The sequence below is a fragment of the Apodemus sylvaticus genome, chromosome 1, assembly GCF_947179515.1.
Source record: "Apodemus sylvaticus chromosome 1, mApoSyl1.1, whole genome shotgun sequence".
NCBI classification, from domain to species: domain Eukaryota; kingdom Metazoa; phylum Chordata; class Mammalia; order Rodentia; family Muridae; genus Apodemus; species Apodemus sylvaticus.
In genome coordinates, this window is record NC_067472.1 from 156,784,592 (window position 1) to 156,807,891 (window position 23,300).

Below are 23,300 nucleotides of genomic sequence, written 5' to 3' on the forward strand. Positions count from 1 at the left end.
ACACGTGGGACATAAAAGATGATAAAAAGATGGTCTCTTACAAGGAGGAGTTGAGGAGAGGCAGATTAAAACAACATACTTTGTTTGACAATGTCATAATGATATCTAAGAACTTATATGCTAATTTTAAATTTTTTAAGTAATACCAGCAATGAACACTTGGACAATATCAACTAACTTGACTCCATTAAGATTCATGCAGTAAAGCTTGGGTTTTAACTTTGTGAAGGACTACCTAACATGTATAGCCTGGCTTCCATCCTCACAACTGTAAAGCACAACAAACTCCTATTAAAGATTCACAGAGCGAGACAGGCAGTGGAGGTGCCTGCCTTTAACACTAGCACTTGAGAGGCAGAGGCAGGCCATGTCTGTGAGTTCCAGGCCAGCCAGATCTACAGTGAAGCCTCTTGCCTTGGGAAAAAAAAAAATTCTGCAGAGAAGAAAAATATATAGTGTTCTTGGCAAGTACATAGAAAACAATCAGCAGGGCACATTACATCTTGAGCCATAACACAAGACTCAACAAAATTGAAAGGAATTAAATTATACAAAATGATTTTTTTAGCCAACAAAATTAAATTAGCTTATAAAAGACCCTGGGATCAAGCCCCAACACACATGAAAACAAATTCTGATACAAAAATGCATCAGATATTTTAAAAATTCAAATTAAGTATAATAAAGGAAGACCAAAGAAGAAAAGTATAAATTTTACTTGCTTGGCTAAAAAGAAAAGATGAATTTAGAAATGCTAAGAAAAAAAAATATAACTAAAAAAAAATATTTTCATGAACAAAGACTTGAATAAATATTTCTCCAAAGAACATTTACAGATTAGTAGACATATTGAAAAAAATGCTCACCATCATTAAATACAAACACAAATCAAAACAATAACACTCCATTTCACACTAATTGGGTGGATATTACTAAAAGGAAAATAACAAGTGTTATCAATGACCTGGAGACACTGAAACCTTTTGTGTACCGTTCAAAGAGTGAAAAACAGTATGGCCTCTGGAAAACACTGCCCCAGTGCTTTAAAAAGTTCATCCCAATATTAAGACAGCCAGTTAGTGGTTCCTTGGGAATACATACAGAACTAAAAGCAGTGACCTTTCACAGAGCCTGGCCAACCGTGCTCATGGCAGCAGCATACATCCACTTAGGGCACCATGACAAAGAATCCGAGCTCGAGGCCGTGAGCGGTACTCACTAGGAGAGACTGCCTTCAGACTTAGTACATAGAGGCTTGGCGGTTAATAATGTTTATTATTTTTCACACTTAGAAAGGTTCCTTCTGTAGTTTTTCTACAGAGAATGTTTTTTCCGGTTTCATTCGTTTATTTACTTTATGTTTATTAGAGCTGTTTCTCCCTCTAATAACTACTTGGAAACTCATATAAGATAATCTTCCTAGGTTACAGCTATTTTAAATAAAGGTTTCTGTTATGAAAAACACAAAAGAAAAGTAAACCAAGGATCCTCCAACTAGTGTACAAATAATCAAAATATATACACAAAACAGCGAGATATTATTTAACATTTAAAAGGCCACAGCGTGGATGAACTTAAAAGTATACTAAGTGAAATATGCTAGATAAGAAGAATAAATACTATCTGAGTCTATTTATATGTGGTGCATTTGAACAGCGAGGTGCAGACTTCAAAGTCGACCGTAGCTACCTGGGGAGCTGTGGGGATAGTGTTCAATGGAAATGGATGGTAGCAATTTTGTGCCAAAGTATGAAGTTATTATATAACATATATAACATATTACTATTATATATATATATATATATTATATTTTTAAGCCTATAGTTATGTAACTTATACTATATATATATATCTATATATATTATATTTTATATCAGACATATTTTACTGTAATACAAACCGATTTTAATTTTAGAAAATCCCATTAACAAAGAAAGCCTTGATCCACTTCTGTCAGAAAGGGTACTACCTGGCTGCCTGCCCCACACCCAGCTCTCCAGGATTGACTTGGCTCTATACACAGGTGCAGGCGTCTCTTCTTCCTCCTTCTTCTCTTTGTCATTAAGATCTTCTTTCTTGGTTCCACTCTGAGTATCGACACCATCATCTGGAGAATTAAAAATGCTCAAGTCCGTAATTGTTTTTCAAAATGCAACAGTGAAGCTGGGCACAGCAGCGCAGGCCCACAGCTCACAGCACGTGGGTTTAAAGCCGGCCTAGGTCACGTGGGACGTCCCAGGCCTGCCTGGGCTAGAGAGTAAGGTCCTGTCTCAGGAGAGAAGAGAGAAGAGAGAAAATGAAAGAGGGAAGGAGAGAGTGCACCTTAAAATGGAAGAAAAAAGGGGAAGCACATCTTATCAATCTCTACAAATGCTCTTCCCAAACATGCGAAAGCTACAGAATACAGTCAGCTACTCAATGTTTTAGGTTTTTAAAAACACATTAATTAAAACCGCAAAAGGAATTGGAGAGATGACTCAGCAGGTGGGAGGTCCTGAGTTCAATTCCTGGCAGCTATGTAGTAGCTCACAACCATCTGTAATGGGATATGATGCCTTCTTCTGGTGTGTCTGAGGGCAGCTACAGTGTACTCACATACATTAAATAAAAAAAAAAAATCCTACAAAAGATTCAGCATAGTTTACTTAGTAATTATTGAATACAATATAAGGAATTTTTAATTATTTAACACATGAAGGGTTTTTTTATATTTTATCTATGTTCTACTAGATTTCACAACTAAGAAAGTTCCCCTTTAATGTTTATCTCTTTGTACTTAAGTGCTTTAATTGCATGACTCAAGATTGCTGAATCACCAAAGGGAGACTTAGGGAGACAACACTGAAATCATTTTTAAACTGTACAATGTTCCCATCTACTGCCAGCTGAGAAACAATGATTACTATATGAGACTACAGTCATTGAGACAGCAATGGCTCAGTGAAGCACAACAATCTGAGGTCAATCCCCAGAGCCCACAGGTCGTTGTCCTCTGATCTCAACAGACATGGCATGGCACATTCACACACACAAGCGCACAAACACACACACAAATTTTAAGAACCGCTATCACTGAAGTATAATTCAGGAGCACTGAGACAAAAAAAAAGTTGAAAACTACTACCTCAGGCCACTGTAAAGTCTTAGACAGTAATAAGCGCCTTCAAACCCCTTACATAGTCTTGAAGAGAAAATGGAAAAACTCTGAAATGTCAACAAGTCCAGTCATAAAAGGCTCTAACGAAAATAATCAAATCAATACATACATACATATATATGTATTGATATGATTTTATATATATATATATATTACATCTTATAGTATGTGTGCGCACACATGTGTGCCCATTTGTGTTTCACACCAACCAATTCTCTAATTCTCTGTTAACACCAACTCTATGTCCAGCAATTTAGTTAAATTCTGGTAGTAACTAACTGGAGAACAGAACACACAGGTTAAGGGCTCTGCTCCCACTGCAGATGCCAATTACAAGCAGTAGGTTCTGGGTAATACACAACTTCTCTTGGCCTGACTACAAGTAGTATGTTCCCATGACCCTCTCCTGCCTGATAGATATGACTTGGTCATATTGTTGTCATCGTAAGTCATAACCACCATGGCTACCAAGAGCCTTGTTATGTGTTTCCTGCTTCATTTACCAACAAACTATAATACACAAAACCATTAGAATGGTACGTGGAATTTACAACTAGAACTTGGCTGCCAGCGCACATTTGACTCTTTGATTGGATTGTAAGAAAAACAAATACATTCTAGTCAGGATGAATTTCACTTTTCTCCAATCATCCCTTTTTTCGAAACTGTGGGATCCATCTGGTCTTGCTGCCACCAAGGCCCATAATTCTATAAGCCCAATAAACTGTGCTCTCTACAGTTCTAATCTGCCTGCCTCCCTTTCTTTTCATGGTCTTGTTTGCAGTCTGTCCTCAGATATTAGCATGGGATTTTTCTGGAGCAAGCAGCCAAATGGCACAAAAGAGAGCCTCACATTCTATTTACATAGTAGTAAAGGCCCAGAAGCACTCCAGCGACATCTCAAGAACAGAGCACTGGAGGAAGTAGACTCTGGGACGATAAAAGGAGCAACACTGGGAGTCTGGATAGCAATAAACTATCCAGATTAAGGTGGGGACTATAGGAATACACACACGTAAAGTTTACTGTATTAGAGATCACATTACTTACTTTCACTTCTTCAGGATGGAAATTTTTTCACAGTTAACAAGACCATCTCCAAACACATCTCAGGCTTTACTCTCAGGAGCACAAATTAGAATATCACAGCAAGAACAAGAACAAGCTAAGTCCCTCAAGAGCATGATGAACATTGTAATAATTAGCAACACCAGCGCACAGGAAAGAAGCTCACTTTAGTGTCTATAAACTCTCCTTTTCATGACTGCAGGAATCAAAAGATACACTAAACCCAGAACACAAATTATCCAAACATAATAAATTAAGAAATGCTGGAAAGAATATAGAAGTGTAGCTCAGCAGTAGAGTACATCACTAAGCAGATTCTGTCCCCAGCAGTACACTTAGACACATGTATGCATGTACACACACACCCTTGTTGCAGAGAAAAAGGCCAGGGGCTAACATTCCTAGGCCTCAGGAAATCCTAAGGGTTAGCTGAAAACAGAAGTTCGGGTTGTTTGTCATCTCATCTGAGGACCAGCTAGCAACTGACTAATCTTAGGACTTTTAAATGAGGAGGACATTTGTACAAACTAACCAAGGCCATCTTTGTACTGAGCCTAAGACCTAGAGAGCTGCTAATGAGTAAGTGGGAAGGGCCCAAGAGGAGTAAATAGACTAATTTCAGACAAAACCAAATAAAAGTCCAGCCAGATACTGTAATTTAAACTAAAAATTTTGTACTTTTAATATTTTCTGTACATCAATCTAACTTTTGCTTATTATAAATACTAAAAGGCTTTATTATTTAAAACAAGTTTTGTAGGCTGAGTATAGCCCAGCAGAGTGTCTCTGCCTAACATGACCCAGAGTATTTGCCTAGCATGCTGGAAACCCTAGGTTTGATACAAAACATATTTTGTTATTTGCTCCTGTCATCTTACCTGTGACACACAGAGCAGCAGAAATAAGACCCTGCCTTGAAAATCAAGGTGGAAGGAAAGAATTGACTCCTGTGGTTATTCTCTGACCTCCACATGCACACTTGCTTTCAAACATAAACACACACACACAACCATCCCCACACAATAATAAAGGTAACTCAAGGTAACAAAATGCAGAAAGCATCTAAGGAAGCCAGATGAGACACATCATGGATAGACATAAGTGATACAATGAACAAGCAGAGCCACACAGTGAGGGCATGAGTTTGCATCCACTCACTGTCCATGTCTTTCGATTACTCTGTGTGTAGATGGAAATTTCCTCATAAATACAAGAAACAGAGCTCACGCTACTAGATGATGTAACCAAAAACATAAGCTAATAATACTTTTCCTCACATACTTTCTAATCAACAGTATACTAATTCATTGCACAAAGAGAAAAACCATGCATTCTAAATTCTAAAAGGTGGTACTGATGTATGTCTTTATTCCCAGCACTCTGGACGCCAGCCAGCCTGGTCTACAGAGCAAGTTTCAGAACAGCCAGAGAAACACTGTCTTGAAAAAGATAATAATAAAAAAGAAATACATTCTAAAAGTAATAAATTTTTGATATTGGAATGACATTCAACAAACTCTGCAGTGACTGGGGCTGCTCAGATACAACACACCTAAAGAAGTGCTGGCATCCATCCTTTTTATTTAAAGTCTTGAAGCTGATTTCAATCACCAGGCAAGTTGAATCTATCACTAGAGGCCTATACAGGATTATTAGTTATGGGATGATCTGTTCCAAAGTTTAAAAGAAAAGCTATTCATTTATAACTTCATATGGGCTATACACTAGATAACACAAACAAAAAATCTGAACAATTTGAAATAGTAACTAACATTACAGACAAAAATGACCACAGGTAAAACAAACATCCAAAGACCAATGCTCAAGTGCTCTTTTCTGGCATATTGCAATGTTTCTATAAAAGGCAACTTACACACACAAATGAATAAAGGTTATTTTTAAAGAGGGAAGAGATAGCTCAGCATACAAAGGTACTGTCACTAAACAAACAGAAAGAACCAGCTCTCACATATTTGTACCCTGACATGCACACCACAGCACCTGCCTACACACACAGACACATGCATGCACGCACGCATGTAATTTTTAAAATTTTTCTTTAACATGCCATTATAACAGTACTTATAAAATAAAAAGATAAGCATGAAAAGTTCCTACCTTTTCTAGAAGGGAGTTCTCTATTTTGTGTTAATTCTGTTCCAGTGTACACAATTTCCCCATCTTTAACCATTTCATTCCACAGACCACAGAGTCCATCTCTTGTGAATGCAAGCTGACAAATACAAAAAAGATAAACTTAGACAGATCAGTATAATTCTTTTTTATTCGAAGATTTTATATTTTTAACAATTTGACGTGTACTCTAGCTACATCATTTCCACCCTTCTGCCTTCCAACTCCTGTCCCCAACATGCCCTCTCAAATCCATGACTTTCTCTGTACCTATTATTATATACTACATACATATATACATTACACACATCATATACACACATATAAAATATACACAACCTACTGTGTCTACCTAATGCTGCTCATATGTGTTTAGGGCTGGCCTTCAGAGTGAATAACCTAGGGGGTTCATCACTGAAGCAAATTGATTCTCTCAGCAGTTACAGTTTACCTATAGCTTTTGATCTGGGGTGAGACCTTGTGAAATCTCCCCATTCACATTGGCATGTCAACTGATGCTGGCATTGTGTACAATCTTATATAGGCAACCACAGTATTGTGTTTTCATGGGCTGTCATGTCTAGAATACACTAACTCACAGTAGGCATCCTGGTACTCTGGCTCTTAAATCTTTCCATCCCTTCATCTATGATGTTCCTTGTGCCTTAGGTGAGGAAGTTATATCAGTTGGGACTGGGCATCCCATAGATGTTTCTTTTTTTTTTTTGGTTTTTTTGAGACAGGGTTTCTCTGTGTGGCCCTGGCTATCCTGGAACTCACTCTGTAGACCAGGCTAGCCTCGAACTCAGAAATCCACCTACCTCCCAAGTGCTGGAATCAAAGGCGTGCGCCACAACCACCCGGCTCCCATAGATATTTCAATGACCAGCTATGAATCTCTGTAATAGACTTTGTCTGCTACCAAAAGAAACTTCTTTAATGAGGAGTGAGAACTACACACATACTATATATACTTACATAAGATATATACTTATATAATATATATATATACTTATATCACACACACACACACATATATATATATATGTTAAGAATACAGTTAGAAATTGTATCAATTTAGGAAAATGACAAAGTAGGTTCACCTCTAGGCCTATGACTTCTCCAGCCACAAGTAGTTATCTAGGTTTATAGTGTAAGGTATGAATGCCCTCCTATTAAGCTGGCAGTAAGAAAATTAGACAGCTGGTAGTCATTCCCAAAATAAAAGTGCAACTATTATACCATTGGGGATATCCTACTGGGCCAGTGATAGCTGTGGTTTGCAGGCTTCATGGCTGGGTAGTACTGATTACTTTTTCCCTCAGACAATTATATACCATCTTCTGACACTATGAGAGCCAGCCCTCATACAGGAGGCCTTCAAGATAGTTCTAGCTCAAGCTCTCCAAGTCCTGTGTTCAAAATGTATAATGTTTCAGTAACAGAGTCTTTGTTGTTGTTTTGTTTTAAGACAGGGTTTCTCTGTATAACCCTGGCTGTCCTAGAACTCACTCTGTAGACTAGGCTGGCCTTGAACTCAGATCAGCCTGCCTCTACCTTTTGAATGATGGGATTCAAGGTGTGGTCCACCACCTACCAGCAGCAACAAGGGTGGGAGGAAGAATCTTAAATTTCTCCACCTTATTTTATTCAATTCCTCAGTAATAAATCAATGAACTACTTGTTTTATTTAAAAATAAGTAACATGTAAAAATATCATGCAACAAACGCAGTAAAGTCAAAGAGCACATTATGTAATAGTGTGCACACTGGGCTGATTTATTAGTGAGTCACTTTCCTGGTTACCACTAAGTATCCTAGGCCAGCCTCCAACTCCAATCTTCCAGCCTCAGCCTTCCTTGTGGTAGGATTACAACAATGTATCACAATAAAAGGTCTTATACAAATTAATGGGTTCCCTAATATTTTCACATATCATTTAAAGTATTTTGATCACATCTACTCTATTATGCACAGTCATTTCCACAGATATAACTATCCCTGGTCTAGTCCTTAAGAGTCCCCCTACCTTTATTTTAAAAAGAAAAAAAAAGATTCTACATACTAAAGAAAGTCAGTTGTGCCTTTCTGAATCTGGCTCATAAGCATCACTTCCTCTCATTTTCTTAAAAATGACCTGAACCTGTTTTCCTTTTCCTTAATAGCTGAGAAACAATCATGGGTGTGTGTGTGTGTGTGTGTGTGTGTGTGTGTGTGTGTGTGTGTGTGAGAGAGAGAGAGAGAGAGAGAGAGAGAGAGAAAGAGAGAGAGAGAGAGACAGGGGTTGCAGGGGGAGAGAGGGGGAGAGAGAGAGAGGTGAGAGAAAGAATGAGAGAGGTGGGAGAGAGGAAGCAAGAGAGCATGCATACAGGGTGTGTGTGTGTGTGTGTGTGTGTGTGTGTGTGTGTGTGTGTGTGTGTGTGTGTGTGTGTATTTGATGTATATACCACATTTTCTTTACTTATTCCCCCACTAACAGACACCAAAGCTGATGTCATGCCTTGGCAGTTGTGACTACAAAACTGTCAGCATGGGTACGCAGTGAGCATCTACCATATCCAGCCTTCGATTCCTGAGTACATTCTGCCAGCAGTACATAGGGTTCCTTGTTCCCACCATTCACATTACCGTTTGTTTTTTGCCTAGATGACAGTTATCCTGTATCTACCTCCTATGTGCTGAAGTGCACAGAGGTAGAAACAGGCATAGGATCCCCTAGATCTGGAGTTCCAGACAATTATGAGCCACTAAGTAGAGGCCAAGCCTCAAGGCTCAGATGAGCTCTGAACCTGAGAACTGAATCCAGGTTTTCTGCAAGAACAGTGAGTGCTTTTAACTGCTGAGCCATCTCTCCAGCCCTGAATTTTTCTATACTTTTACTCCAGTTCTTCATAGTTCTCTTCCAACCAATCTATGCAAGTAAATATTCAGATCTCACCTTTATAAAATTATTTATGACAATCAGTAATGGGATAAGATGGTCCCCAAAATTCTGGTCCTGTTGGGTATACATTCAACTTGTGTTCTCTCCTGACAAACTACATGCAAGATCATAAATAAGATGGTGGGTTACACTACTAGCTAAGTGCTTTGATACCAAATGTGTTAAGGCTCCAAGTCCATCGCTTCTAGTTAAGCAAAAAAAAAAAAAAAAAAAATCTTATCTTTGATGCTTACTTGATCAAAAGTAAAGAGCAGCCTCTGAGCCTTGGGCATCAAGCCATAACCACAAGGAATAGCTAGTCAGTGAGGACTCTAAGGCCCAAATGAGGGCAAGGAGCAGCCAACAGAAGACTGAGCTACATTACAGATAGACTCCTGACACCCAAAAATGTCAAAATTGAAGTGAATTGTTTTGAGTTGTTAGACTTGTGTTTACTGATTTGCTACACAGTAATAAAAAGCTAATTTGGCATTCTGCTTAGCCCAACAGAAACACTGCCTTTTCTCAGCCCTATGCTAGTACTATTCACATTACTAATGAAATAGCTTGAAACTCTAACAGAGGGCTCTTGGTAAAGTAGCAACAAGCAGGAGAGAAGTAGGACCTCCTGAAACTAGACTCAGAGTGCTCCCACTTTGAGGCTTAATGAAGGAATAGGAAGGCATGGCTCTAAGTGAGAGAACAGCAGTTGAGACCTATGAATGGAATCGAGTCCATACCACAGTGCAAAGGGCTACAGGCAAAGAGGCCAAGCCTCAAGGCTCAGATGTGCTCTGTTATTGGAGTTACAGTCAACCTTCACACTCAGATCTCAAGTGAACCCATGAGCCTACAAGCCTCCATATAATTACAATTATAAAGGAGGGAGAGAGAGGAAGAAAGCATAAAAATATAAAGTGAGGGAGTCCGAGTCAAAAGACAATTAATCAAGACAAGGAAAGTATTATGGTCATTTCAGATCAGTGATCAGATCAGATATGTAAACTGGAGAAAGGCAGAGAATAAAAACAAGAATAAGAATTAGTTCAGTTTTAACTGAAGAGATTTATACTAATACTACAATTTAGGCAAGTGTTCATAGTTAAAGGCTTGGTCCTCAGAGAGCTACTATTAGGGAAAGGGCCTATGGTGATTGTTCTAGCTCAACTTGACCCAGGCTAAAGTCATGTGAGAGGTGGAAAATCACAATTGAGAAAATGCCTCCATAAGACTGGGCTGTAGGCAGGCATTTCCTTAATTAGTGAGTGATGGGGGAAGAGTCCAGCTTCTTGTAGGTAATGATATCCCTGGTCCTGAGCAGGCTGAGCAAGCTATGGTGAGGGAGCCAGCCAGTTGGTAGCACTCTTCCATGGCTTCTGCATCAGTTCCTGCCTTCAGGATCCTGTCATGCTTTAGTTCTTGTCTTAACTTCCTTCAATGATGAACAGTGTTACAGAAATACAAGTCAAAAAGCCCTTCCCTCTGCCAACTTGCTCTTGGTCATGGTGTTTCTTTACAGCAAAAGAAACCTTAACTAGGACAGTGATCCTTACTTAGCCAAAATAATTTTTTTCTCAAAGAGTAAATTACTCACCATCAATCATAAGTATATGATTTATCATAAGTATATCATAAGTATAAACCTAGATTTTACCAGTGCTCCAAGATAGACGACCAAGTCCGGAAATCACAGTAAGTGAGTTATATATGACAGATTACAGGAAATGCCAACATCCCAAGAGAAATGGAAGGCCACCATGTTCAGCCCCAAATGTACTCTAGGATTGCCACAGATTGGCTGGTATCCACATATCAGTGTTCGAAAATACAGCCTAGATCAGAGACACTAGTGTTCAAAAGTGATTTAAAAATCGTGGGCAATAATGGCAGGAAGGGCCTGAGAACAGACAGTGGGAGCAGGAACCTGAACAATCGTATCTTCAACCACAAACAGGAAGAAGGAACCTGAAGTAGAGTGAAGCTATAAACTCACAAAGCCCACCCCTACTGAAGTAAGTAGTTCTCCAGCAAAGGTTTCATATTCTCTTCAAACAGCACCAACACTAAGGGACCAAGTGTCAACATAAGTAAACCTATAAAGGACATTTCTTATTCAAACTACCACAATAATTATGCACCAATTTTTTCAGAACTCAAACTTTCCATCCAGAAAGGAAGAGGGGAAGCTCATAAGACTAAGAAGTAAAAAATTTACAAGTCTCAGAAAGTCCTTAAAACTAACAAGATTTACAAGGACTCCCCTCGAGATTATAGAAACAGTAAACAGATGCCTAGAGAGGGGACTGTCAAATCTATCAATCACCTGCAAGCCATCCACAGAGCTCCAGAGTTAGTTTCCATGAATCCCCACTCAGGCAGAGGTAGGCTTTTAGTGATATCACAGCCTATCATCCATGGCCTATAAACCCAAGAGTTCACCATGTTGGATTTTGGTAGAAAAGTTACTTTGTTCTATCATCCTTCCCCTATGTACAATAAAGAGATGTGGTTGGCATCTTCTCAGGAAGAGTATGGAACAAAAGCTGTGTATACAGCAAGTAATCTTTTCTTGAAAGGCACAGACTGGACATCTTGAGGAAAATGTGAAGGATTGCAGGAACTGATAACCAACAGACATGAAACATGAGCTCAAGTAACACAACTGCAACAGCGCAACCTACCCGCCAAGCATCAGGTAGTCTGAAGAAGGGTGTGCCTCAGTGGTTAACACAAATTATCTAAGAAAAAGGCTATATGGACCAACTTAAGTAAGCATTAAAATAGAACTCTGAAAACAAATTGATCTAAAGCAATTTACATGTATGCCAAAGCAAAACTTATTCTCATTTCTTTATTTTCATATACATATACATATACACATTAACAATACCCCCATACTCTCAATCTTTATTTCTTTAAAAAACAACAACTAAACTAATACTAAATCTACTACCAGGTACTATAATACATGACTGTTCTCACAGACATTCAGAAGGCTGAAGCAGTTGGATCAAAAAAATATATAAAGTCAGCCTGGGAAACCATGTATTTATTACTCCATCTCAAAACTAAAGACATAAAACAATATGTGGCATAAAATAACATTTATTATAATGCTCAATATTTAATCACTTTTTGGCAAACATGTCAATCTATAGCTAGAGCAACTGATCAGTGCAAATGACAGATCATTCAACAGACTGGTATCAGTGACTGACTCGCAGATTAAAAAAAGCATTAAAGGCTCTAGAAAAAGAACTTAAATAGACTGATGCAAAATACTACAGTGAGAGCTCCAATTGTACAGTGCTACACCAGTCTGCTCCTATCCCCAAAACACACAAGGATATGTGTGATCCAGTCCACAACACACTGGGTCACTGGTCTATCTGGATCTACAGTCATGTGATAGCAAAGAACTTCCTTTCTCTACTCACTCCTCACAAGCCCAGGAGAAATCTTCCTGGGGTATTCTCTAACATCCATGCTGAGTGCACATGTGAACCAAGCACTCTACCGCTGAACTATAGATCCAAAATTCCCAGCCTTTCCCTTCCTCCCTTTTTTTCTTTCCCCACTGAAAATTTTAAGATAGTGCCTTACTGGGGTGAGGGGCTCAGGCTACCCTCAAACTCATTCTCTTGCACCACAAACTTATAACTCTCCTGTTCCAGTTTTCCAAGAAGCTGGGGTTATAGGCCTATCCCACCAGTTTGTGATCTTTTTCCCTGAAAAGTCCAGTTTTAGGACCTGACTTTGGTTCCCAACAAGCATCCCAGCAAGTGCACAACTGCCTGTAACTCCAGCCTGGGGATGAGATGAGGTCTGAGGGAACCCATACACTCCTGGCACATGCTCACAACACTTACCAAAGAGTTGGCAGAAGGATAGAAGGCTCAAAAGTAGATGGGAACCCCACGGAAAGATCAACAGAGTTAACAAATCTGGACACCTGGGAGCTCTCAGAATGTGCACCACCAACCAAAGAACATACAGAGGCTGGAACGAGGCCCCCAGGCACATATGTAGCAGACAGGCAGCTCAGCCTTCAGGGCTGCCCTGTCCGGCCTCAGTGGGAGAGAATGCATCTAGCTGGCAAAGACTTGATGTGTCTGGGTGGAAGGATAACCAGGAGGGCGGGGGGGTCTCCCCCTCTCAGAGAAGTGGGGGGAAGACTCAATAACAGACTGAAAACGGGAGCAGCATTTGAGATGTAAACAAATTAATTAATTAAAATTAAAAATAAATATTTTAATTTAAAAAACTAACAAGATTTACAAAGCCCAAATAATTAAAATACCAATAAAAACTACACTCATGTACAAAACTATTATAGCAAATCATCATCAACTATTTTATACTGCATAAAACTGAAAATTTGAGGGGTAGTTAACAGGTAAGAATCTTTTTAATCAAGTCTCAAAATATTTACAACAAAATGAAAAACAGAAAGTACTCCAGGAGAGAGCAAATGCATCTGCCTCTGACTTCTGCACACACCGCATACATCCCCACAAAGGAGCTCATGCTGTCTCTCTATGTGGACCTAGTATCATACTGATGCTCCAGGAATCCATGCGCTTGCATCCTCTCAAAGGCAAGGCTGCTTCTATTACCGTTTTCAGGTAACATCCTACCTTGACTTGACTCTGGGCTTGATACTGGCTGGTTGGTTTGGTTTCGTTTTTCAAGACAGAGTTTCTTGAAACACACACACTTGAACAACACAGAGTCTTGGTTTGTGTCTCTGTGTAGTCCTGGCTGTCCTGGAACCTCTGTCTTCTGTAAATCAGGCTGGCTTCAAGAGATCCACCTAACTCTGCTTCCCAAGAGCTTTGGATTAAAAGTGTCCTGCCTTGACACTGTTTTTGCTAGCAAACCCAATTAGATATAGTATCCAACCTTTTACAACTTAATGGTTCACAGTAAACAATGGCTGGCTAGCTCTTTTCATTTTTCTAGTACTGCTCACATTACATATCACATGATCTCTGCTTAGATAATAATCTAGCTTAAATATTGGCACCTTTTGGGCAGGAGCTATTTTTCATCCTACCCATAATATTTAACACATCAATAGAAAACATTTTCAAGAAATATTTACAAAATAGAAAGTCAATTTTTCAATGTTTTTCAAGAAAAATTTGAATCCATGTGTTATGTGTTACCTTCTGGCTTAAGTATAATGTTCAAATAACTCTGACCATGCTAGCCATGAAAAGTGACAGACCACTGTGCTGGTTGGTTTTTAATAATATAACACAAACCTAGACATTTCTGAGAAGAGAGAACAAGTGAGGAAAATGCCTGTGGACAAGCCTATTAAACATTCTCTTAATAACACTGATGTGGGAGGGCCCAGCCCACTGTGAATGATGTCATCCCTGCGCATGTGGTCCTGGGGTATAGAAGAAAGCAGGATGAGCAAGCCTTGAGAAGCAAGTCGATAAGAATAATTCAGCCATGTGTGGTATATTTACACAATGGAATACTACTCAGCAATTAGAAACAATGAATTCTCAAAATTTTTAGGCAAATGGTTTGATCTGGAAAATATCATCCTAAGTGAGGTAACCCAGTCACAAAAGAATACACATGGAATGCAATCTCTGATAAGTGGATATTAATTAGCCCAGAAGCCCTCAATACCCAAGGCACAAATCGCATAACAAATAACTCCCATGAAGAAGTAGGGAGAAGGTCCTGATCCTGGAAAGGATTGATCTAGCATTGGAAGGGAATATAAGGACAGAGAAAAAAAGGAGGGAGGTGATTGGAGAATGGATGGAGAGAAGAAGGTTTATGGGACATATGGGGAGGGGGGGATCCGGGAAAGGGGAAATCATTTGGAATGTAAACAAAGAATATAGAAAATAAAAATATTTAAAAAATAAATAAATAAATAATATATTTAAAAAAAAAAAAAAGAATAATTCAGCCACAGTCTCTGCTTCAGTTCCTGCCGCCAGGCTTCTGGCCTGACTTCCCTAGATGATGGACTACAAGCTGTAAACCTTTCCTCTCCAAGCAGATTTTGGTCATGGTGTTTTAGTACAATAGAGACCCTAAGACAGAAATTGGTACAAGAAGTGTTGCACTATTAGGACAAACTTGACCATGTGTTTTGGAGAGAATTATGGCAGCATTTGGAATCTGGGGCTGGAAAAGTCACTGAACACTCAGAGCTCATTTGGTTGTTCTGTGGAAGCTTGGAAGACTAAAACACTGAAAGTAATGCAGACAATGGAAGCCTGGCTTGAGAAGTTTCAGAACAAGCAAGACTCCAGCAGGAGTCTATTTGTGTAATAAAGTATTAAAGTCTGTGGATCTAGTCAATTTGCTATAATTTGAACCACTAAAAAAAAAAGTAAAACCTTTGCTTTGCAGGCATACTAGATTCTGGTCAGTTGGAGCTGAGAAATTAACAACAATTAAGAAGAAGCCAACATCACTAAGATATAATCTTCTAGGAAATCTCCTCAAGATCAGCACACAGAAGCCATAGATAAGAGGTAGCTAAGATACCTTAGACTGGCAGTTGATCTTGTAATATGTAAGAGTCTTCCAGCTGGGCAGTAGTGGTGCACACCTTTGATCCCAGCACTTGGGAGGCAGAGGCAGGTGGATTTCTGAGTTCGAGGCCAGCTTGGTCTACAGAGTGAGTTCCAGGATAGCCAGGGCTACATAGAGAAACCCTGTCTCAAAAAAACCAAAAAATAAAAAAATAAAATAAAATAAAATAAATAGTCTTCCAACTGGTACTGGTTTTGAAGGTATATGGCACTAAAAGAGACCTGGGAGAGACCACTGGTAAAGGTGCAGGTTCAATAGCAGTGAGAAACCCAGGACTGAAGGAATATAGAAGAGGCTGAAGCTTGGCATCATGTGGCAGATCACAGCCCCTAAAGAGAGGCCATGAGAGGCTGATGATGAAGGGACAGCCTAGTTACAGTGAAGAACTCAGAATGTTGGAGATGCCAGTACCAGGGGACAGCCATCAAGGACAGCAGCACCTGTGGAATGGGGCCGGCTGAGCCTAGAAGGAAGCTGTGTGTGCAGTAGAAGACAAAGGCAGAGAAGCTCCTATGCCAAGCTCTTTGGGGCCTAGAAGATCAAGAGTCCCAGAAGGCTGATACCGAGCTATATACTGTCAGACTTCAGGTTTGCTTCCATCTAACTGTCCCGTGGCTCCTCCCTCTTAGAATAAGAAAATATGAAGCTTATTTTTTTTATTTTACACAAGTTAAAAAGACAAACTTACTCCCAGTTTTAAAAATAAAAATGGGCCAAAAAAAAAAAAAAAGCCGGGCAGTGGTGACTAACGCCTGTAATCCCAGCACTCTGGGAGGCAGAGGCAGGTGGATCTCTGAGTTCCAGCCTGGTCTACAGAGCGAGTTCCAGGACAGCCAGGGCTACACAGAAACCCTGTCTTGAAAAAACCAAATCCAAAAAACAAAAAAATAAATAAATAAAAAATAAATAAAAATGGGCTAGATGATAGCTCAGTGGTTAAGAACACTGGCTGCTCTTCTGAAGGATCTGATTCAACTCTCAGCACGCACAACCAGCTCAAAGCCCAGTTCCGGAGGGATCTGATGCCTTCATTTGGACTCCAGAGACACTAGGCATACACATGGCACACTAACACACATACAAGCCAAACACTCATGCACATAAAATTTAAAATCTAAAAAATATTTTTTAAAACGAATAAAAACAGGGCATAACAATGCATAATCACTCAAAAACATTTAAAATGAACTGAAGAACAAAGATGAGAGTCAGAAAGGAAAAGTATAAAACAGAGAGATTATTATCTGCAGTTAAAGACAACATAATTATAAGGGGATGCATAAATATAAAAGTTATAAATTCTAAACTGAAAAACAACCTAATACTTTAAAATAAGTTATGATATGCTAACTGACTACATGCTGAACATTACACAACAATATATACTGCCTTTCTCTCCATTCCTATTCTATTTCTTTAACAAAGCAGGGTTTGATCTGTTTAAGACTAAGATTGCCAATTTCTGGAAGCACATAGTGAGGCACAGTCCTTTGTGTATGTTCCTTAAACTTGAACAGCAGAGTCAAACTTCTATTTGAAGGGTTTTTAAAAAAATAAAAATAAAATAATAAGAATAAGAATAACAACAACATAGGGAAAATGATATTCTATTGTGAGGAAACAATACTTAGATAGGGAAAGAGAATCCCAAAACATCAATTTACTGTTGACCATATTCTTTTATTTAAGTATCTCAGCAACCAGCAAGGTAGTTAGTCAAAACCATAACAAGAGCATTCATTCAATGTCCATGCTTATACACCTTTTTATTTACTGATATGTCTAAGTATAATAACCATATTTATATTCAATGTTTAATTTTTAAGTACACTTTTTGCCTAAAGTTGATGACTGTCAGATACAAATAGATATCCAAATTTAATCACTGCTGTAATTCAAAAACGATAAAAGACTTATGCTAAACGAACAGTTATCTCAGAAAAACCACACACCATATGATAATCTCAAAATAACAACTCTATAGAACACATGAGTTCAGTGCCAGAGATCATAGATTGTGAAGGAAGTCACTACAAAGGAGCATCACCAAGTAGATCACTCTGGTGGTGATGGTTACATGAATTGGCATTACAACAGAAAGGCACAGAACTGTGCACATAAACTATAATAATATAAATCTGATTCCGATATTATACCAGTTAAGTAAAATATAACCATTAGAAGCATCTGGTAAAAGAGAACACACTGATATTATTTTGTTGGCAACTTCCTGAGTCTATCACTATTTTCAAAACTAAAAGGTTTATAAATGTTTCATGCATATCTAATTTCATGTGCCATTTCAAAGACTCCTTAAATAGAAAATTCCTGAATGCAACTTATGTAGAAAAGAGCAACAAATTTCTACTCTGGACACATGCTCAAAAACAGTTAGCCTTTTATCAAGATTGGAAAAACTCTAAATGTGTGATGCACTATGTTCGCTATGCTCAGTTCCTTTATGTAATTTCCTTTTTGGTTTACTGGAAAAGTACAATTACAGCAGATAATAGTAATATGGCCACACATCTTAGTCCTTAATTATATTGCCTTTTCAAGAGTTATGAAGGAAAGCTAGATGCCTCAATGAATCTACATAAAAGTTAGAAGTGCTAAACATTAAAGTGAGGAGAGACTTTTAGCATGCTTGTGTGCATGCATGTGTATCGATGCATTAATGTGTACAGGCACACATGCAAATATGTCTGGAGGCTGGAATTTGACATCAGGTCTCTTCCTCTTCGATCCTTTACTTACTGACCCTGAGGCTCTCATTTGAACCAAGAGCCTATCATTCCAGCTAGTACTGAGCTTGTCTGGGAATCCCTGCCTTTGACTTTAATCACAGAGATTACAGAAGGGCCATCACAGTCAGTTGACAGTTATGTGTGTGATAGAAATCAGAATTTGTTGGGGTTGCAAATTGGTACAACCACTCTGGAAAGCAGTCTGGCGGTTCCTCTGAAAACTGGGCACCTCACTTCCAGAAGATCCTGCTATACCACTCCTGGGCATATACCCAGAGGATTCCCCACCATGTAATAAGGATACATGCTCTACTATGTTCATAGCAGCCCTATTCATAATTGCCAGATGCTGGAAAGAACCCAGGTATCCCTCAACAGAAGAGTGGATACAAAAAATGTGGTATATCTACACAATGGAGTACTATTCAGCCATTAGAAACAATGAATTCATGAAATTCTTAGGCAAATGGATGGAGCTAGAGAACATCATACTAAGTGAGGTAACCCAGACTCAAAAGGTGAATCATGGTATGCACTCACTAATAAGTGGTTATTAACCTAGAAAACTGGAATACCCAAAACATAATCCACACATCAAATGAGATACAAGAAGAAAGCAGGAGTGGTCCCTGGTTCTGGAAAGACTCAGTGAAACAGTATTTGGCAAAACCAGAACGGGGAACTGGGAAGGGGTGGGAGGGAGGACAGGGGAAGAGAAGGGGGCTTACGGGGCTTACGGGACTTTCGGGGAGTGGGGGGGGGCTAGAAAAGGGGAAATCATTTGAAATGTAAATAAATTATATCGAATAAAAAAAAAAAAGTAAGATGACCCTCCACAAAAAAAAAAAAAAAAAAAAAAGAAATCAGAATTTGTGCTTGCAGAGGTATATAAAGTGAAGCCTTTGTGTCTGGCTTTGAGTGAAATGCCTCAGCAAAGCCTTTGCTATGTGTGGGTGAATCAGAAGAGGCTAAGAAATTGTTTTGAAGACTGAACCTTGAAGAAATGCAGTCTCCCTAGAAAGTATGCACCTGGTGCTATGTGAGAGCTTGCTGCTGTACAAACCTTGGTCCTAAGACACTCCTGGCAAACATGGAGGTCTTCTGATTATGGCTAGCCATGGTCGAAGGAGACTGAGATCTGTCTGGGCCGTCTACTCTCTCAGGCAGCAAGGGCAAGGTAACACTGGTAGTTAGACCCTTGCCCAACCCAAATTAATTTTGTGTAATGATTGAAAAAAGTAATTGTAGTGAGCTAGTCAGGGACAGTCTTTTTTCAGGAAGGATAAAGCCCCTCTGCTCCTTCAGAAAATGAGGGCTTAGCATCTTAGTAAGCTTCTCTCTCTAATGTGGCACCTATGACCAACATCAACCATTGTGTGTCCCACACTTGCAAAACAAGCCCTGACTGAGCCACTTCCCCAGTTCAAGATGTTTTTATATATATGTGTGTGTGTGTGTATGTGTGTGTAAATATATATGAATGTATATATACACACAAATATATAAATACACATACATATATTTATATAATTATATACAATTATATAAGATTATAACATATACATATATTTATATAATTATATACATGTATATATTATATATACACAATTATATATGTATATATAAATGTGCATATACATTTATATAACTGTACTTATAAATATATTTATACATATTTTGTGTGTATATAGAATGTATATAATATAAATATATCATATAACATGTCATATATGTATCTATTATAAATATATTAATACAAATTTAAATAAATTTATAAGTATAAAATATATATTTGTAAATATATATTTATAAATAAACAAACATATATGTACTTATATATGTATGTGAAAACCAGACAGGTAATTGGCATGCAAGAGGCACTATATTAAAAACTGCTGGTTGCAAGGAACTAAGCCTGACATGTTAATATCTACAATAAAGTAGTCAAGGATCAATGTTTATTAAGCACATATTAGAAGTTTTCAGCCGGGCGGTGGTGACGCACGCCTGTAATCCCAGCACTTGGGAGGCAGAGGCAGGCGGATTTCTGAGTTCGAGGCCAGCCTGGTCTATAGAGTGAGTCCAGGACAGCCAGGGCTACACAGAGAAACCCTGTCTCAAAAAATAACCAAAAAAAAAAGAAATTTTCATACTTTGCTGGACAGTAGTGGCACACAGTTTTAATCTCAGCACTCAGGAGACAGAGGCAAGCAGACCTCTGTGAGTTCAAGGCCATCCTGGCCTACAGAGTAAGTTTCAGGACAGCTAGGGCTACACAAAGAAACTCCTGTCTCAAAAAAGCAACAACAACAAAAAATTTCATACTTCAAATATATCTCCTTTCTAAAGTTACTAAAAAGTTCTTGGGTAATTCCAACAAAATTTGCTTACCAAAATAAATATCCTAAATTTATATACATACACACATATGTATGTCTTTTCCACATACTATTTTACTAACTAAGTCCATAAAAAGCCTAAGTAAGAAATGAGGAACTTCTCAGTCCAGGAGAGCAACCCACCCTCCCCGCATAAAGGTAAAGCCTGCCAGCATAAGATTAATGTGCAGTGTCTGCCAGGATCCCAGACAGTGACACTGTGTCTAAGCCTTAGAGAAGATCAACATGCATTCTTCACTTTAATAAACAATGCTGGGAGAACTGTACAATCACTTTTCCATACTATTTAAATATCTGCATTATCAAACACATTTTTCCTCTGAGGTATAACCAAAACCTAGTCACTTGTTCTTAGGAGGCAATGGGAAGACGTGTAAAAATAAATTAATTAATTAATTTAAAATATCTAAAAAAAAGCCAAATACTAGTATCACACAGAATATAGAAAATTATAAAATCATATGTACTCTAAAACATGAATGGAGCTTCATGTGTGTGTGTGTGTGTGTGTGTGTGTGTGTGTATCTGACTCTTCAGAGACAATATATTCTTAAACTGGTCTTAGATCAAAATACTAAAATTCATATTCGGCCATTATTCAGTTGTGATTACTAAGGCGGAAGAAACTAACTCTATTTTCTGTTTTTGTTTGACAAAACAGAACAAAACACAGTAGGAATCCACTCTCCCACTAAGCTAAACTCCCAACTCTTAGAATATTCTCTTTATTTCAACAAGTGTCTCAAAATACGTCAGCTCCAAAAAGCTAATCTGAAAGCGTTTGTCCTGGGGAGTGAGATTGACTAAGCAGGTAAAAACCATTGCCAACAAAGCCTGACAACCTGACTTTAGGTCCCTGGAGCTCATATAAAAGCCAAACTCAGGAAAATATGTCTGTGATCTGTTTTTCTACAGGATGGCGGGAGGAAGAGGCAGGAAAATTTCCCGGTGAAGCACGCAGGCCAGCCAGGTACACAGAAAGGCAAATGAGAAAGACCGTGCTGCAAACACTGCGGAAGTTCAGGACTGACACTGGGGCTGTCCCCCAACCTCTACACACATGGATGGCACCTGCATACCTTCCAGCAAGAGCACATTGACTCACATCATATACACACAAAATTAAATCTGCACGGGCTAGAGAGATGGCTCAGCGGTTAAGAGCACTGACTGCTCTTTCAAAGGTCCTGAGTTCAATTCTCAGCAACCACATGGTGGCTCACAACCATCTGTAATGGGGTCCGATGACCTCTTCTGGTCTGAAGACCGCTACAGTGTACTTGTATAATTAAAAATAAATAAATCTTTAAAAAAATAAATTAATAAATCTGCAATTTTTTTAAAGTTTGTCTGACTCTCAGTATTTCAGATATTTAAAAAAAAAATCTCTTATTTTTCACCTCTCCAGTCTGCTTACAAAAGACAAAAGAAAGCAAACACTAATAGCTAAACAAAAAGAACTATTTAAACAACAAAAGGATAAGACCTACCAAACCACTTTCAAGTCCCTTAGCTCAGTCCTAGCTACAGCACACCATGAGCAGCAAACCTAGCATCTCCAGCAGTCCTCAACACTTGGTCTCATATCTAGGAGCACTCAACCGTGTTTAAAGGGAAAAGGAAATCACAAGAAGGCAATAACTTTTCATTTATAAAACTCCATAATCAATCGTTGCTTACACTGCCTTATAGTAATGATTCTAATAATAAGCTATACATAAGACTGTTATAAAAAAGTCAGTTATTTCTCCAAAAGGGGAAAAGAACACACAGACAATAGAAAAACATCTCAGACACTTTTTTATACTAATGATATGAAGATCCAAAAGTTCTCTTCCAACAGTAGCTTATAAGGAACCACCTACAAAAATTTTATTGTGATCATTTATTTCATAATTTCCTGATACACTTTATTAATTAAATAAAGTACTTTATTAACATTACAGTCACAGGTCAGCACTCCGTTTCTTTTGTTCCCGGTGTGAAAATCTGAGCATTTCTCTTAATTACAGCTGTAATAAAACCAACAGCTCAACTAAAGTTTCATCTCTCCAGGAGCACAAATACAAAATTGCAGAAAATGATAACTACATATCACTTCCCTTCTTCCCTGCATAGTTAACAATCATCTCCAAAACTATCAGTACATGCCTTTAATCCCAGGACTCAGGAAGCAGAGGCCAGCCAGGCACAGTTAGTTAACAGTGAGACCCTTTCTAAAAATAAGAAGAAAAAAAAAAAAGAAACAAACAACAGTCAGGTCTTGATCAAGAGTGTTGGCAGGAGCTGGGATGGAGTTC

The 23,300-nt window shown here is 38.5% G+C and overlaps 1 protein-coding gene across 5 annotated transcripts in view; it reads right to left on the reverse strand.

The window, feature by feature from the left end:
• The window catches only part of Herc2 (HECT and RLD domain containing E3 ubiquitin protein ligase 2), a 165,344-nt gene that overhangs the window by 140,830 nt on the left and 1,214 nt on the right, over positions 1-23,300 (reverse strand). For all 5 annotated transcript variants that reach the window (XM_052161590.1, XM_052161599.1, XM_052161565.1 and 2 more), the window contains exons 3-4: positions 6,344-6,458; positions 1,970-2,107 (exon numbers count right to left, since the gene is read on the reverse strand). In XM_052161590.1, the coding sequence (XP_052017550.1) occupies positions 1,970-2,107; positions 6,344-6,458 (253 nt within the window). The remainder of the gene's footprint in view (positions 1-1,969; positions 2,108-6,343; positions 6,459-23,300) is intronic.